Below are 13,881 nucleotides of genomic sequence, written 5' to 3' on the forward strand. Positions count from 1 at the left end.
TTTATGAAATATTTTTAACATTTGTATATTTCTTTAAACTTAGAATTATAAATTTTGTATGATTTATTTAAAATGTGTGTCAAACATTGTAATTATTTTTAACACCACGCAGGCGTCATTTACGTTGGTATTAGGTTATTGCGAAGGTTTGAAATGATAGGTATCCTAACTCTAAAAACAAGTCCATATAAATAGATCTACGATACTAAATTATTTTATAGAAATGTGCACTCAATACTATGCATACAAATTAAACTGACCTGAAAAATCGAGCTTCATATTTTTTACCGTGTTTTTCGCTCAGACTTTTATTATATTATGTAAAAATTATTTTCCAATATGTTTTGATGGTGCTAGTGGGCATTTTTTAGTGTACCAACCACTTTTTCAAGTATCAAATTGCCATAAAGATCAAATATCCAATTTTTTTTAAATTTAGTAACATATTATATTAAGCTCATACCAATAAAATAATTAATTTGTTAACTCTGATAAATTGAAAGTAACAACGTTAAATTGTATTAGGCATTTCTATTATGTTAAAGTGACAACGTCTCACTACGCATGTTGACTAGCACTAAAACTTGAGTTTTACTGTGTGTTTTTAATTTTATTATTTTTAGAAGAATTATATACATCACTGATTTAATAATATCAGCTAATTAATATGTATTTCACTTTAGACCTTAAGGTAACCAACAACATTTTAATTGAAGCTAAAACTTGAGTTTATACTTATTAGTACAATCATATGTCAGCCTAGGTTCATAGCATCTTGAGATATGTATGGAAACCTTTTTTTATCGATACATTTATGACGCGTCTTAGAAAAATTAAATAAATGCTTTGGACGAGGCCACGGGTGTATCCAACAAAAAAATAAGGTGTGTACATTTTAATTGTTAACAAGTAATCCTTAATACTATTTTGTGAATCTGATTATGGTCAGCTTAACGCTATAGATGGCTACATAGTACACGCGTGTACGTTTATAAGTATATTTCATTGTGGATAGGGTTTCCTCACAATTATATAATAATTCCACAAGTTGATCTTATTTAAATTGACTATTTCCAATGTACAATTAATGGTGATGGAAAATGTATTTACCTTCACTGCGTTCTACCTCCAGCCAATCGACGGCCGCCGCGCTGTTATCATTTGTCTCACACGCATAAACATCATTATCAAGTAGATTATTGTTTGTAATTTTTTTTTATTTCTCACCTAAAGCCATCCTTATTGTTGTTTGTAATTTTCATAGCTGTTGTGTGTTTACTTCTAAAATACTGCTAAAAAGAATAATATTATTAAGTGTGTACATTTTATAACTGTGTTTTGCGTCCATGGAAACGGCCTCTTAATAGGAATAATAGTAAGTACCGACAAACATTTACAATTAATATATACATTTTATTTATTCCAATGAATTTATTAGTTATTTATCTACAGTATACGACGTGTTTGATATTATGTATTTTGTTAAACAAGTTAAATTATATACATACATTTACATTTTAACTAAAGACTTATAGCACAAAAAGCGCTATCAATGAAAGTAGGGATAATAACAAGTCTAGTTTACACAGCTTAGCAGGTGCTTAATTAATTAACTGATAATGTTTTCTATTCATTGGTTTTCAAGAAGAATCTTATCCAGTTAGTCAACCAATAGAAAAATGTTGCTGGTCTCTAGAACTTTTTTTTCTAAAACTTCTGAATCTGATTTATTTAAATACGCTTTATCTCAAGCTATAGTAATTTAAAAATATTAATTATGTGTTACTATGCTCATATTTGAAAATATCCTCTTTGTTATTTCCCAGAAAATAAAAATACTTTTACATCACTATTTAGGGCAATAGGGGAACAAATTTTAAGTTTTTGGTTGAGTAAATATGTGATTAAGTTCTTATTTCTTTATTTGCGTTAGTAAGAATACTGAATAGTATTTTATTTAAAAAGTATGCTTTATTTTAAACTGGTTATAACTAATAACATTTTCTAATATTTTAACCATTGTTTCCTGTTACGGGATCAGCATAGACTTGCTTCTAGTAATGCGTTTCATTGGTTAAACCTCTGGAGCTTTTTTAGCCTCACACGTTTCATTTGAATATGCTTACACTCAGGCGGCTAATGTCAATTTGATAGACTAGTTATAAGTTCTTATCTTGATTTTTGAAAATATAATTTGTATTCTAGAGTCAAAGAAGTGAGAAACTAGCTAAGAATCAAAATTAAAATGGATGATTATTGCTGCGAGACTGTGATCAAAATAGAGGAAGAAAATGAGGATACGAAAGAACAACTTACCGAAGCCTTAATGGAAAAAACAAAACCGGAAAACATTGAAAAATTATATAAAAGTGATCTGACGACCAACAACAAACCTCAAGAAAATATTGACGGAGATGCATATAAGTAATGTGATTTATAATTAAAGAATTTGAAGTACATTTTGTAAAAAATAGCAATAACAATAATAATAGGTAATAGATAAGGTATTGATAGGCATTCCATGGCGAATAACTATGTGTATGAAATTTTGTTGAAAAAGGTCCCGGTGCAAAACTGTTATTGTTATATTATAATTATTTTACATAACATTCTAATGTTGTGTCACATAAAATTGGTGTAAACACTAATAGTGTGTTTTTTTTTTTTTACCTAACCTTACCTAATCAGTGTAGTCCCAAGCAGACCCTGGCCCAACTAAAAAAGCACGGATCATATACAGATTTTATATTTGGTCCGGTTCGGTGCCGATCAGATATATTATTTGGAATTACTAATACTACAAAAGTGTTTAGTGTTTACTTTTCCGTACTATCTGCTTTAGGAAATATATATTATTTTACAATATACATTCTGCAAAAATGGCAATAAGCGAAACGGGAAAAAGAACAGTTTGGTTTATTTAATTTTATTATTTTATTTGATACTTAAGTTAAGTCATCTCAGTAAACGGAGGTGCAACAGATGAGCTATTAATTATTAAATACTTAACCATTTAGAGAAAATTATTAAATAACTTTAATACTTTAGTAAAGTTAAAGTTATGCTGGATAAGGCTAAAACTTAAAGGTTACTAAAAAAACATTGTAAATTAACAACCTCATATTTTAAAAATGTTCGTTGTGTTTATAGACTTAATGAAACAGGAGACGTGCCAAGAATTAAAATTGAAGAAGGTGAGACAGATGATTTTTACTACAAATCCATAATTGAAATTCAAGAAAATAATGAGCAATTGAAAGAGCATCAAAAAACGATTGACAGGAATGCATACAAGTAATATAATTTATAGTATACAATTTTAAGTGTATGTTATTAATTAATACAAATATTTGGCCACCTGTAAAAATCCTATAATTTTTAGTTAATTTTTTGTATCATCTGTAACAGAACACAAATATATACATTTTTTTTGTATTAATATTTCCTTTTTTTTAAGCTATGATTAGTTTGTTTTTTATTAATCTTCATTTAACATAGACGACAAAGGCTATTAGTTACAGAATCATTAATTACTAATTACTAAATGATTTTATTGTGTTAAAAAACTATTTACATATAATTATGTCACTTTGGTCCTAAATACTCGTTCAGTTGTTAAGGTAGTTTGATGTCTAGCTGATATTTTTGGGCGTTTGGGTAGATGTTAGGCGGTTACTGTGGTATCACATGTCTCGCATATTGCGGCTTCTCTCTTTCCCATACGATAACCATGAGTTAGAGCCGTATGTCCTATTCTCAATGCGTTTTTGGTCAACTCTTCTTTTCGCTGTAAATTGTGCATTGACTTGTTGGTTGAACATTAAATTTCTCCAAGTTTATTTTTTTCTTGTCTCCAAATCTTTGACCATCCGTTGTTAGTTATTTCTTCAATCTGTATTTTAATATCATCATACGTTATAATGAGTTTAGTTGCCTCAGTACTTGCTATGCCAATTTTAGCCTGCTCGCCTGCAATGACGTTGCCGACTATATTGTAAAACTTGTTAAAATTTTTGTTTGTAAAAATAAATAAATAATAATAGTATAAAATACTGACAGACCCCATGTACATCAATGATACAAATATTGGCAGAGTACATATACAAACAATTCCATTATATCACATAAAACGTTTATAACCTTATAGATTACAGAATATAATATCCTGCGCATCAACAATTCTGTGTTGAATTGATATCTCTTACGACCATTCAGTTGCGCTTATTTTTACAAGCAACCATACGAACCTCCACTTGATTTTATTGTATGCGCTAAACCAAACTTTAATTTCCAGAAAATGTATGTATATTATTGTTTTCAGTGTCGGAGAACCGTGCCCCGAAACAATAGTCAAAATAGAAGTGGACCTAGTAAAAAGACATTATTTTGAGTCTGCGATTCAAATTGAAAAAAATGGTAATTTGGATGAGATTCAGTCATTTGTATGCGATGTATGCAAAATGTCGTTTTCTACAAAAAAGAAAGTTGCCCGACATATTACACATTCACATAGTGCGCAATTATTAACCCAGAAAAGCGCTGTAAAAGAAGTCGTTGAGAGTACTTTTATGTAAGTACTATTTTATATATATTGAATTATTCATAGTTTTATCGTTAAAATGAAAGTACAATATTAGTTTATTACTCATAACGACACGTATTATTTATGTAGATACTGTATAATTCGCGGTCCAACTATTTATTTACATTTAAATTAACAGTGTAAATTTTAAGAATAATATCGTTTTTGAAAAAATGGAATACTAAAAAATTATTAAAACTTGAATGGTTGAATATTTACACTATTTACACGTCTTGCGGTCACTTCCATTTGAATATCTTGACAGGTTCGCTAACGTTTCGAGACCCTTGCATTGTCCATCTTTAAGGATCTGGTTCGATGTTGCTTGTATCGCGTTCTCCCGTAGACTGACGCCCTCGACTCGTCTACGGGAGAACAAATACATATAAGAATGAAAGAGTTTTCTTGAAAATAGAAAACGTTTTCATTAAATGTACATAAATGACAATATCGACATCTATTTAACTGGATGACTTAAATTTATTTAGTTGGTTTTTTTGTACATTCAAGTCGTTTACATTGGTCAAAATATAATATATATTAAGAAATATACAATTGTGAGAAAAATATATTTTTTTAATACAATGTTGTTAATTTTTCATCAATGTTTTGTTCTAGTGGTGTCAATCGTATGAGAAATGAAGCGAATAAAATAACTACTGGTTGTTTTTTCAAATCTAGGATTGAAACAGATAACAATAAACAAACGGCATATAACACTAAAAAACAAATAACTTTACATATCATGAAATCCCACAAAAGTTCGACGATGAATCAATCTCCTCAAAATTCAAACGCTATAAATCCCAATAAGTTTACTGCAGGATACACAAACATAAACCGACCCTACAAATGTGCGGCGTGCTTAAAATCATTTTCCCTCCAATCTACCCTCACGCGACATAAACGAATTCACACCGGAGAAAAACCTTATAAATGTATTGTATGCTCAAAATCATTTTCTCGAACACACCACCTTACGCAACACGAACGCGTGCACACCGGCGAAAAGCCCTTCAAATGTAACTTGTGTTTGAAGTCATATTCAGAAAAACACAACCTTAATATACACAAAAGGTCCGTTCACACAGGAGAAAAGCCTTACAAATGCGATGTGTGCCTTAAATCATTTTCTGGAAACACCGCTCTCACAAAACACAAACGGGTGCACACCGGCGAAAAACTTTATGAATGTAATGTGTGCTTGAAGTCATTTTCTCAAAGTAACGACCTCACAAAACACAAACGCGTGCATACTGGAGAAAAGCCCTACAAATGCAATAGGTGCTTAAAGTTTTTTAAGAGTTCATACCACTTAAAAGAACACGAACGCGTGCACACCGGCGAAAAGCCCTTCAAATGTAACTTGTGTTTGAAGTCATATTCACAAAAAAAAAACCTTAATATACACAAAAGGTCCGTTCACACAGGAGAAAAGCCTTACAAATGCGATGTGTGCCTTAAATCATTTTCTGGAAACACCGCTCTCACAAAACACAAACGGGTGCACACCGGCGAAAAACTTTATGAATGTAATGTGTGCTTGAAGTCATTTTCTGTAAAATCCACTCTCAGATGTCACGAACGCGTGCACACCGGAGAAAAGCCTTATAAATGTGCCGTTTGCTTAAAGTCATTTTATGAAAGCACAAGTCTCACAAAGCACTCACGTGTGCACTCTGGTGAAAAGCCTTATAAATGTGATGTATGTCTAAAGTCATTTTCTGATCGATCCAATTTCAGACGGCACAAATTGGTGCACACTGGCGAAAAACCTCATAAATGTAATGTGTGTTCGAAGTCATTTTCTGAGCAATCCAATTTCACACGACACAAATGCTTGCGTTATCAATAATTTATATTTATTAATTTGTAAATAAAAAGTGTAAAGCGAGTGACCCACAACTTTATAAAACTGTTTCTACCGGTAAAGTTTGAATACATTTTGTTTTCTTTTAATCAAATGATCACAACCACTTCATGTTTTAAAGATTTAATGTTATATAAAAATCTAAAAAATTATTATTAAATTCAATATAAGTTTGACCTACCCCACTTTGACCTGTAGATTTGTTTTTAGTGATTGTTTGTCATGTTTTATTAATATTATTAATGTATTATAATTACTTGAAAGCTAATTTTGTATTTGTAAAATATTTTTACCATATATTTATATATTTTTTGAAATGAGTATTAAAAATTGTCGTCAATCTTTGTTTTTAATCAATGTCTTACCACGAAATTTGCTATATGTTAAAGTTTGAGAATTTTATTTGACAAATTATTTGTTTAAATAATCATATTCATACTTAATGTGTCCTAGAAAATTGTAAGAAATGGTCTGGTCGAAGTCGCAGGTGTTTCTAACGAACACTCGAGGCGTGTACAACTGAGTATTTAACAAGATGGTAATCTTTGAAACCATTTTGTGAATATGAATTTGGCCAGCTCAACAATATAGGTATTATAGTGAAAAATGTTTTTACGTGCACTGAAAAGTTAAAAAAAAAATAGGTATTTCCAGTTTTGGTAACTAAAATACGACAAACTATAAAGTCCACACCTTTTTATTACTTCCAAATTTCTATGAGATAACCGATAACGTACTTTCGACAAACGTTGACAACCAAAACAATTTCAATTTTCATATACCTACCCTTTCTCCAAGGCGGGATGGAAACTTTTCTTTATTCCTCTTTTTCGAGTAAAATGTTCAGACCTAAAAGTCTGAAAATTAGACTGAAGTTAGCGTGGGGCTAAAACTTATTATACACTTACTATATATTTTTATATTATTTTATGTATTTTTGTTTTGATTTACCTCATTTTTATTTGTAGTTCAAAAATTTTGGTTTACTAAAAAAAGAAAGGAAAAACACTAACAGATTCATAAAAATATAAAAAAGTAACTTTTTAAAAAAATGCCTTTTTAAAATATAGTAAAAAAGTGAACTAAAAAGTAATAAATCATTCTACTACAAGAATTTACCAATTAATAAATTGTAACAGATTTTTTTTACTTTGAAAACAACTACAATTTTAAATAATGTAAGGTAAACATCTTTAATTTTGGACTAAAAAGAAAAGCGTAGGCCCTATTCAACAAATCCCATGATAAATTTATCATTTAACATTTCAGATAATATTTTGTATTGTAAGTTTTATTGTAATTTAAATTTGAAAATGTTCCAAAATTATACGAATTGTTCTTCAAACACATGACTATCGATAAACATTAACAAACCAAAAAAATATCATAAACCCTTTCTCTTAGAAGGGGTAGCATTTTTTTCTTTATTTCACTTTTTCAAAGTCTTAGAAATTTAGATCTGAAAGTTAGACCAAAGGTAGATCTAAAATGGAACTATAACATGTACAATTTTCTAAAAAATCTGTTGTCAAATTTTTTTTTTATTAAGGAAAAACCCAAAAAATAGGGTAAATTTACTACACTTTGGCCGTAGTCAATTTCTAGGTTGCTATGTGTGTGTGAATCAACAGTCACAGGTACTGAAAATATTTTCATTATATTGTTAATTACGATAGATGGGTAACTATGATAGTACATTTTTATAGACAGACGATCAACCTTTATCGTATCCACCCTGCACAAGACTAAATATTAAATTTTAAGTACATTATTGCTGGTCCCATGATATCTTCTAAACCACTATAACTAGTTTGAACATACTATCCACAGATTCGCATCGAAGCGTTTATTTAAAAGTGATTTTATCACTTTCAGTTATAATAAGATCTGTAGACCTGTGACCTGAAATTACTCTTTTTTTGGAGTAAATTTCTATGTTGCTATGATTGAAAGTAAAGTCTTAAAATTTCCTTAATTTAAATAAAAAATTGTGATCTTAGACATTTTTATTTACCTAAGTATGTTGTTTTTCTTTTGTCCAATTACTGAAGATGTCCAAAAAATATAAAGATTTAATAGATTATTTCAGTTTTAAAACATACCAATTTGAGAAAGGATAAAGAATACATAAATATATTCTTTAAAATTTTAGCACTAATTCCTTAGCAGAAAACGGATTTGTTTATAAAAAAAAAGGTTAAATTATACATTTTAGAGATAAAATTAAAAAAAAACAGTGAATGTTTACAGAATTATTTTATTGTTATATTTTAGATATTATTTATTTTTCTATTTTTTTATGCCGTTTAAACAGACAAACTTTTTGGGTAAATTTTATAGACTTTATTGTTATTATTCTGTAATATAATTCGTATATTTTGTTCATAATTAGAATCCATCTTATACTACGTTAAAAGTCCTGATTCGTGGCGAAACATTTAGTAGCAGAGCTGTTTATTAATTATATAGACTTAATGATATTATTACGGTTATTAAAATATTGTGTATTTGATGACCGATAAATGAAATAAAATACTCAAGCTATGTTACAAATTTCAAAAACGTATCTTAAGAGGAAACAGAGATATGTGGGTTAGAAAATTTGGGTGAATTGGTTCGAGTAAAGATACACTGGCATTGCTGAACTTGGCCTGGCACACTGCCGTGCGCTCAGTTAAAATTGCTTTTGATATTTAAGTTGAAAAAAAAGTAGTTTTTTTCAGGTAAATTACAAAGTCATAATATCTAATTATTTAATATTAGGTTTGATTAAAAACTTTTTTATTTACTAACATAATATAAGGCGATAAGGTAAAGGATAGGACTAACTTGTATCCATCAAAGTAAAGTGGAATAATTAAAAAGTATATAAACAAATATTTCATTACACGAATTATATTTATCAAATCTATAGCGATTTTACAAATTAATTAAATAATCAATTGATTAAAATGTATGTATAATTTTATTGTAATGTAATATTCTAGTGCATAGTATTCTTTAATATTATTTTTTAAGAAATATATTGTAACATCAGAAAACAATTTTAATATGTTTTTGGCTTGCAAAAAACAAAAAAAATAAAATTCTAATTTTCAAAAGCGAATACTCTTGATGTCATTGTAGAGTTTAATTATGCAAGGATCAGGTATATCTCTGTACAGCTTATGGCGTCGTATATATTTGAGAAAATCATAATTCAAAATGCCGTCTGGAAAAATGTAAATGTTAATCAATAAAAATGACGACTACAATGGTGTTCTCAAATATTACTGTGATTTGCGCCATTAGTAAAAGCATATAGCCAGTATATTCGTGCCATCTAGAAGTTTTAACAAATACGTTATTCTATTATATATTATAACGCAAAATTCGTATTAAATAAACAAATGAAATAATAAAAGTACAATTCGCTACGAGAGTGAAAAACTTGACGTCAGATCTAGGTAAAAGCTATTTACTCATCGATGATTCACAGAATAAAATTTGAAAAATTAAGTTTTTTTTATCTTAGAAGAACATGTTTTACGCTTTCAGTCCCCTGTGCCAATTTGAATGACATAATTTGCATAATTTTCATTCAAATTATATATATATATATGTAAAAACATCTATAGAATACTTTAAAACTTATTAGTTTGCTCTGGAGAAAAAATACAAAACGAAAATGAATGATTTCTGGAAAAAAAAATGTTATTAAAATATTTAAGTACTAAAATAAAAATCAAATTTTAAAAATTATAATATGTTTATGTTAGATGAACATGTTTACATAATATTTTTAATGAATATTGTTGCTCATTTTTTAAGGACAAAATTTGAATATCATCTTTCCACCTGGTGTCATGATGAATCGTACTAATAAAGCAAAAATAATATTAGAGTTATAACAACCAACCCGTAGTGAAGCCGTCAACATTTTCAGTATTTCGTGGTAGTCCGCCGAATTAATTGGTAATTTTTCTACAAACAGTTTTTAGATAATTAAAAAATAAATTCAATTAATAGTTAAGTTTTTTACTACCGTCATGGCCAACAACTTTGAGTACTTCTAAAACTTCATTCTCGTTCTCAAACACTTTTTCAAATTTACTCCTTATTGTGACCACGAAATTTTCACACGAAGTATTTTCACTTTTTATTAAGTTCGTATACTCCTCTAGGCTTTCTCTCTAAAAAAAAAAAAGAATCACAAACCATGTCAAATTATTAATACCTTTTTTTTGTAACGCATGGGTGCAAAAAATATATTATACCGGATGTTTCACTAATAAGTGTCGTAGTTTCTTCTTTATGAGACACATTAGTTATTGTTTTTTTACAATATAAGACCACACTCAAATCTGTACTCTTCCTGGTGATCTATTAATAGTTGAAATCTAAATGGTGACTTACATACCTAGTTAACATTTTTAATTGGGAATAATTTGCTTGGATTTTTTTCTGATCTATAATTAGTTTTGGATAGACATTTTAAAAAAGCGTTAAAAATGATTCGCTTAACTTATAATTAGAATTAACTTTCTAATAAGTTTGAAATATTTGTATGGTTTATGGTACACAAGAGCGACACATCAAGTTAGATATTTAAACTTTCAATCACAACCAAAACAAATATTAAGGTCAATGGGAATGAGGTAAATATGAATGAACACATAAAAACTAAGAAAATTCTAGAGTGCTAAGTATGAATCAACCTTTAAACACTTTAACCTAATTACTCCCATCATTAATCTTATAAACACATTTTCATTATCATTAAAATTTCTAAAGTTGGTAGATTTCTGGAAAATTTTAAAACTTGGGTATTTTATAATATTACACAGTAATATAATAACCACAAAAACTGCAAAATTTAATAAATAGATCAGCCTCTACAGTAGCAAAAAACTGAACAAACCTGTGACAAAACAGTTATTATCGGTTTCATTTTTTTCACCACTTTCCATCCTATTTCACTGCTTTCTGAAACCAGTTAAGACATTTGTAGAATGATTTTTTTTGTATAACATTGCTTTTTTTTAATATTACTGTGATCATTAATTTCATTTGTATAACACTGTGCATGGCGAATGGTGATAAATACTTTGAACTCATTGTATAATAATTTCTGTAATATCGTGGCGGATATTGAACCTTTCTTCTCGATGTCGTATTTGTCAAATATCGCCTTCCATTCCTTATTTGTCAATTTTTTTAGATTTGGATTTATATTCTAGAATAATATGTACAGTTAATTTTCTTGGAATCATTTTATCAAGAAAGGGTTTAAGTCAAGTTGAAAAGTTAAAAGTTTTAAAATTAAATGAAAAATACGAAAACATAATTTTTTGCACTAGAAACTTCTTATAGTTTTCTCTTCTATTTTTAGCAACCTATTTTAGAAAATAGTATGATGCGTAAAACAACTTTGGAAATCCCGAAAATCTGGTTTTTGCCAAATAAAAACTTAAAAAAATTCTAAAAAAGGCATAAAGTATATTTTATTTTTCACATTTTATAACAAAACCAATGATTGAATTTTCCAGGATTTGATGTGTATATTTGGTGCTTTTGTTAGACACTTATTACTACATAGATGAAATATTAAATACATTAGAAAAACAGAAATTAAAAGCTATTTTATTCTATACGATTAAAAGCGTATGGAACGAATAACGTAAAGATACTTGTATGTACGAGAGAAGAAAAATCAATTATATCCGTGTGTCAGCTATTCGTAATTATTGGTGAAAAAAAAAACAAAAATTTGTAAACCTACAATCAGAGTTGTGCATCATTCGAATAAAATGTTATCTTAATAGTCATCTAGAAAACAAATTATTCATTTAAAAACTAGTCGAATCATTTAAAAAAGAATTATTCGAGGAATTTTAACTACAATTATTCGAATAACAATTTGCACCACTCACACTTACAATGTTATTCATACAATAATCTTAACAATGTCTATAATTTACTATAATTTTTATAATTCAGAATCCACCTTTCCCCCCAACAAGTAGCGAAGATGATTTCTATTAATTTAAAAGAGCTAAAATTACTTAACTGGAATAGTATAACTCAAGACAAAAATCGTAATAAAATATTATTCGAATAATTTCAAATTCAATTAATCGAATAAGAATTTGCACTACTCTGCTTACAATGTTATCCATACATCCTAACAATCTCTATAGAAAATGTATAACCATCAATAGTTTATTGCAAGAGTTTTTTATGTTATTTTTACCATTTTGCCGCCCCGGTAGAACAACGACACAACTGCAATAATTGAAATTTTACAGGAGAACCAAAATACCCAATTTGTTTTCACTAAAATGTTTTAGGATGTAATTTTAATGGAATGGGAATGCTTGGGAAATTACTACAACTACAGTTACGTCGTTTTTCTACCTTATGCGTTCGCTATATCTAAACTCATTGAAGCATTTAGTCCATTTTACCAAATTTTGCAGTTGTGTCATTGTTCTACTGGGGCGGCGATATATACTATAAGCTTTTAAATAATTTTGAAGTTTAGTTACATACCACCACATGAGGACCATACGTAGAAGCTTTTTTCGATACAGCGGTATTGGATCTCTTTAAAACGTCAAAACAATTTTAAAAATGCATAAAGTATTTCCTTTTTATACTAAAAACATAAAACAAATAATATTTTTTTCAGATTTTGATGTATTTGTTTTGTGCTTTGGTTAGACACCCATTCTTATATCGATGAAATATGAAAAAAACAATAGTAAAACCGAAATTTCGCGTACCTTACTAACAATCAGAATTGTAAATCATTCATATAAAATGTTGTTTAAATAATAAATTATTCTTATACAAAATAATCGAATAATTTTAGAAATTAAACTTAAAATAATTACAAAAATATATTTATTCTAATAATTTCAAGTTAAGATAATCGAATAAAAATTTGCACTACTCTGCTTACTATGTTATATATACAATAATCCTAACAATATCTATCGAAAATATTATGTCATTATTTATATTTTATTGCAATAGGAGTTATGGATACTTACCACCGTAGAAGTTCCACTCGTAGAAGCTTCATCCACTGTATCGGATATCGTTTCTCCCTCCGTGCTAATACTTTTCTCTATACGACCCAAGACACACAAAAGTAGTATAATTTTTTTTAAAAACATTTTATAAATATGTACGTGGCGTGTATGAGACTTGCAAAGAAATGAAAATTTGCTTACTGATATTCACAAAGTCTTTGTGCAGAATGAAATATGAAAAGATATTTTATCGACGCGTAAGATTGAGTTTAAAGTCTATTTTTTTGCTTATAAAAAGAAATGGTATATGTGTTTTCTGTTTTGTTATTATTCTTATTTGTACAAATGCTTCGAATACGGAAATATTTCACAGAAAAACAACTTATTGTCTGTTCTATCTAGGTCGATGTATT

General features: G+C 28.4%; 2 protein-coding genes across 7 annotated transcripts; one reads left to right on the plus strand and one right to left on the minus strand.

Annotated features, from left to right (window-relative positions):
- The first annotated feature begins 1 nt into the window (after position 1).
- LOC126843979 (zinc finger protein 883-like) lies at positions 2 to 6,643 on the plus strand. 4 transcript variants are annotated; one of them, XM_050581796.1, is made up of 6 exons: positions 2 to 1,191; positions 1,265 to 1,375; positions 2,206 to 2,424; positions 3,151 to 3,294; positions 4,322 to 4,570; positions 5,201 to 6,643. In XM_050581796.1, exons 3-6 carry the CDS (start codon positions 2,246 to 2,248, stop codon positions 6,435 to 6,437), a joined length of 1,809 nt encoding a protein of 602 aa, XP_050437753.1. In that variant the 5' UTR covers positions 2 to 1,191; positions 1,265 to 1,375; positions 2,206 to 2,245; the 3' UTR covers positions 6,438 to 6,643. The 4 variants fall into 4 exon arrangements, with proteins under 4 accessions (XP_050437753.1, XP_050437752.1, XP_050437755.1 ...); XM_050581795.1 differs by having other exon boundaries at positions 2 to 1,375; XM_050581798.1 differs by lacking the exon at positions 1,265 to 1,375 and having other exon boundaries at positions 2 to 884.
- Positions 4,852 to 13,676, minus strand: LOC126843985 (uncharacterized). Of its 3 annotated transcripts, XM_050581817.1 has the most exons (8): positions 13,487 to 13,676; positions 12,984 to 13,037; positions 11,484 to 11,667; positions 11,353 to 11,417; positions 10,477 to 10,624; positions 10,351 to 10,415; positions 9,726 to 9,774; positions 9,524 to 9,663 (listed from the first exon to the last, which is right to left on the minus strand). In XM_050581817.1, the coding sequence occupies exons 1-8, from the start codon at positions 13,610 to 13,612 to the stop codon at positions 9,548 to 9,550; spliced, it is 807 nt and encodes a 268-aa protein (XP_050437774.1). In that variant the 5' UTR covers positions 13,613 to 13,676; the 3' UTR covers positions 9,524 to 9,547. The 3 variants fall into 3 exon arrangements, with proteins under 3 accessions (XP_050437775.1, XP_050437774.1, XP_050437776.1); XM_050581818.1 differs by lacking the exons at positions 9,524 to 9,663; positions 9,726 to 9,774 and adding an exon at positions 4,852 to 4,947; XM_050581819.1 differs by lacking the exon at positions 9,726 to 9,774.
- Positions 13,677 to 13,881: the final 205 nt, after the last annotated feature.

The sequence above is a fragment of the Adelges cooleyi genome, unplaced genomic scaffold, assembly GCF_023614345.1.
Source record: "Adelges cooleyi isolate 19-005CV unplaced genomic scaffold, UGA_ACOO_1.1 ACOO_flye_CR_arks_rails_tigmint_CR_PRNA_580, whole genome shotgun sequence".
Taxonomy (NCBI): Eukaryota; Metazoa; Arthropoda; class Insecta; order Hemiptera; family Adelgidae; genus Adelges; species Adelges cooleyi.

What these genes read in the sequence shown, in the direction of transcription:
- LOC126843979 (XM_050581795.1), top strand. Translation starts at nt 2,246, where the DNA reads ATGGATGATTATTGCTGCGAGACTGTGATCAAAATAGAGGAAGAAAAT. An exon ending in ATTGACGGAGATGCATATAA is followed by an intron (nt 2,425 to 3,150) that starts GTAATGTGATTT and finishes TTGTGTTTATAG; the next exon opens with ACTTAATGAAACAGGAGACG. An exon ending in GTCGTTGAGAGTACTTTTAT is followed by an intron (nt 4,571 to 5,200) that starts GTAAGTACTATT and finishes GTTTTGTTCTAG; the next exon opens with TGGTGTCAATCGTATGAGAA.
- LOC126843985 (XM_050581817.1), bottom strand. Translation starts at nt 13,612, where the DNA reads ATGTTTTTAAAAAAAATTATACTACTTTTGTGTGTCTTGGGTCGTATA. An exon ending in CGAGTGGAACTTCTACGGTG is followed by an intron (nt 13,038 to 13,486) that starts GTAAGTATCCAT and finishes GACGTTTTAAAG; the next exon opens with AGATCCAATACCGCTGTATC. An exon ending in CAAAGTTGTTGGCCATGACG is followed by an intron (nt 10,416 to 10,476) that starts GTAGTAAAAAAC and finishes AACTGTTTGTAG; the next exon opens with AAAAATTACCAATTAATTCG.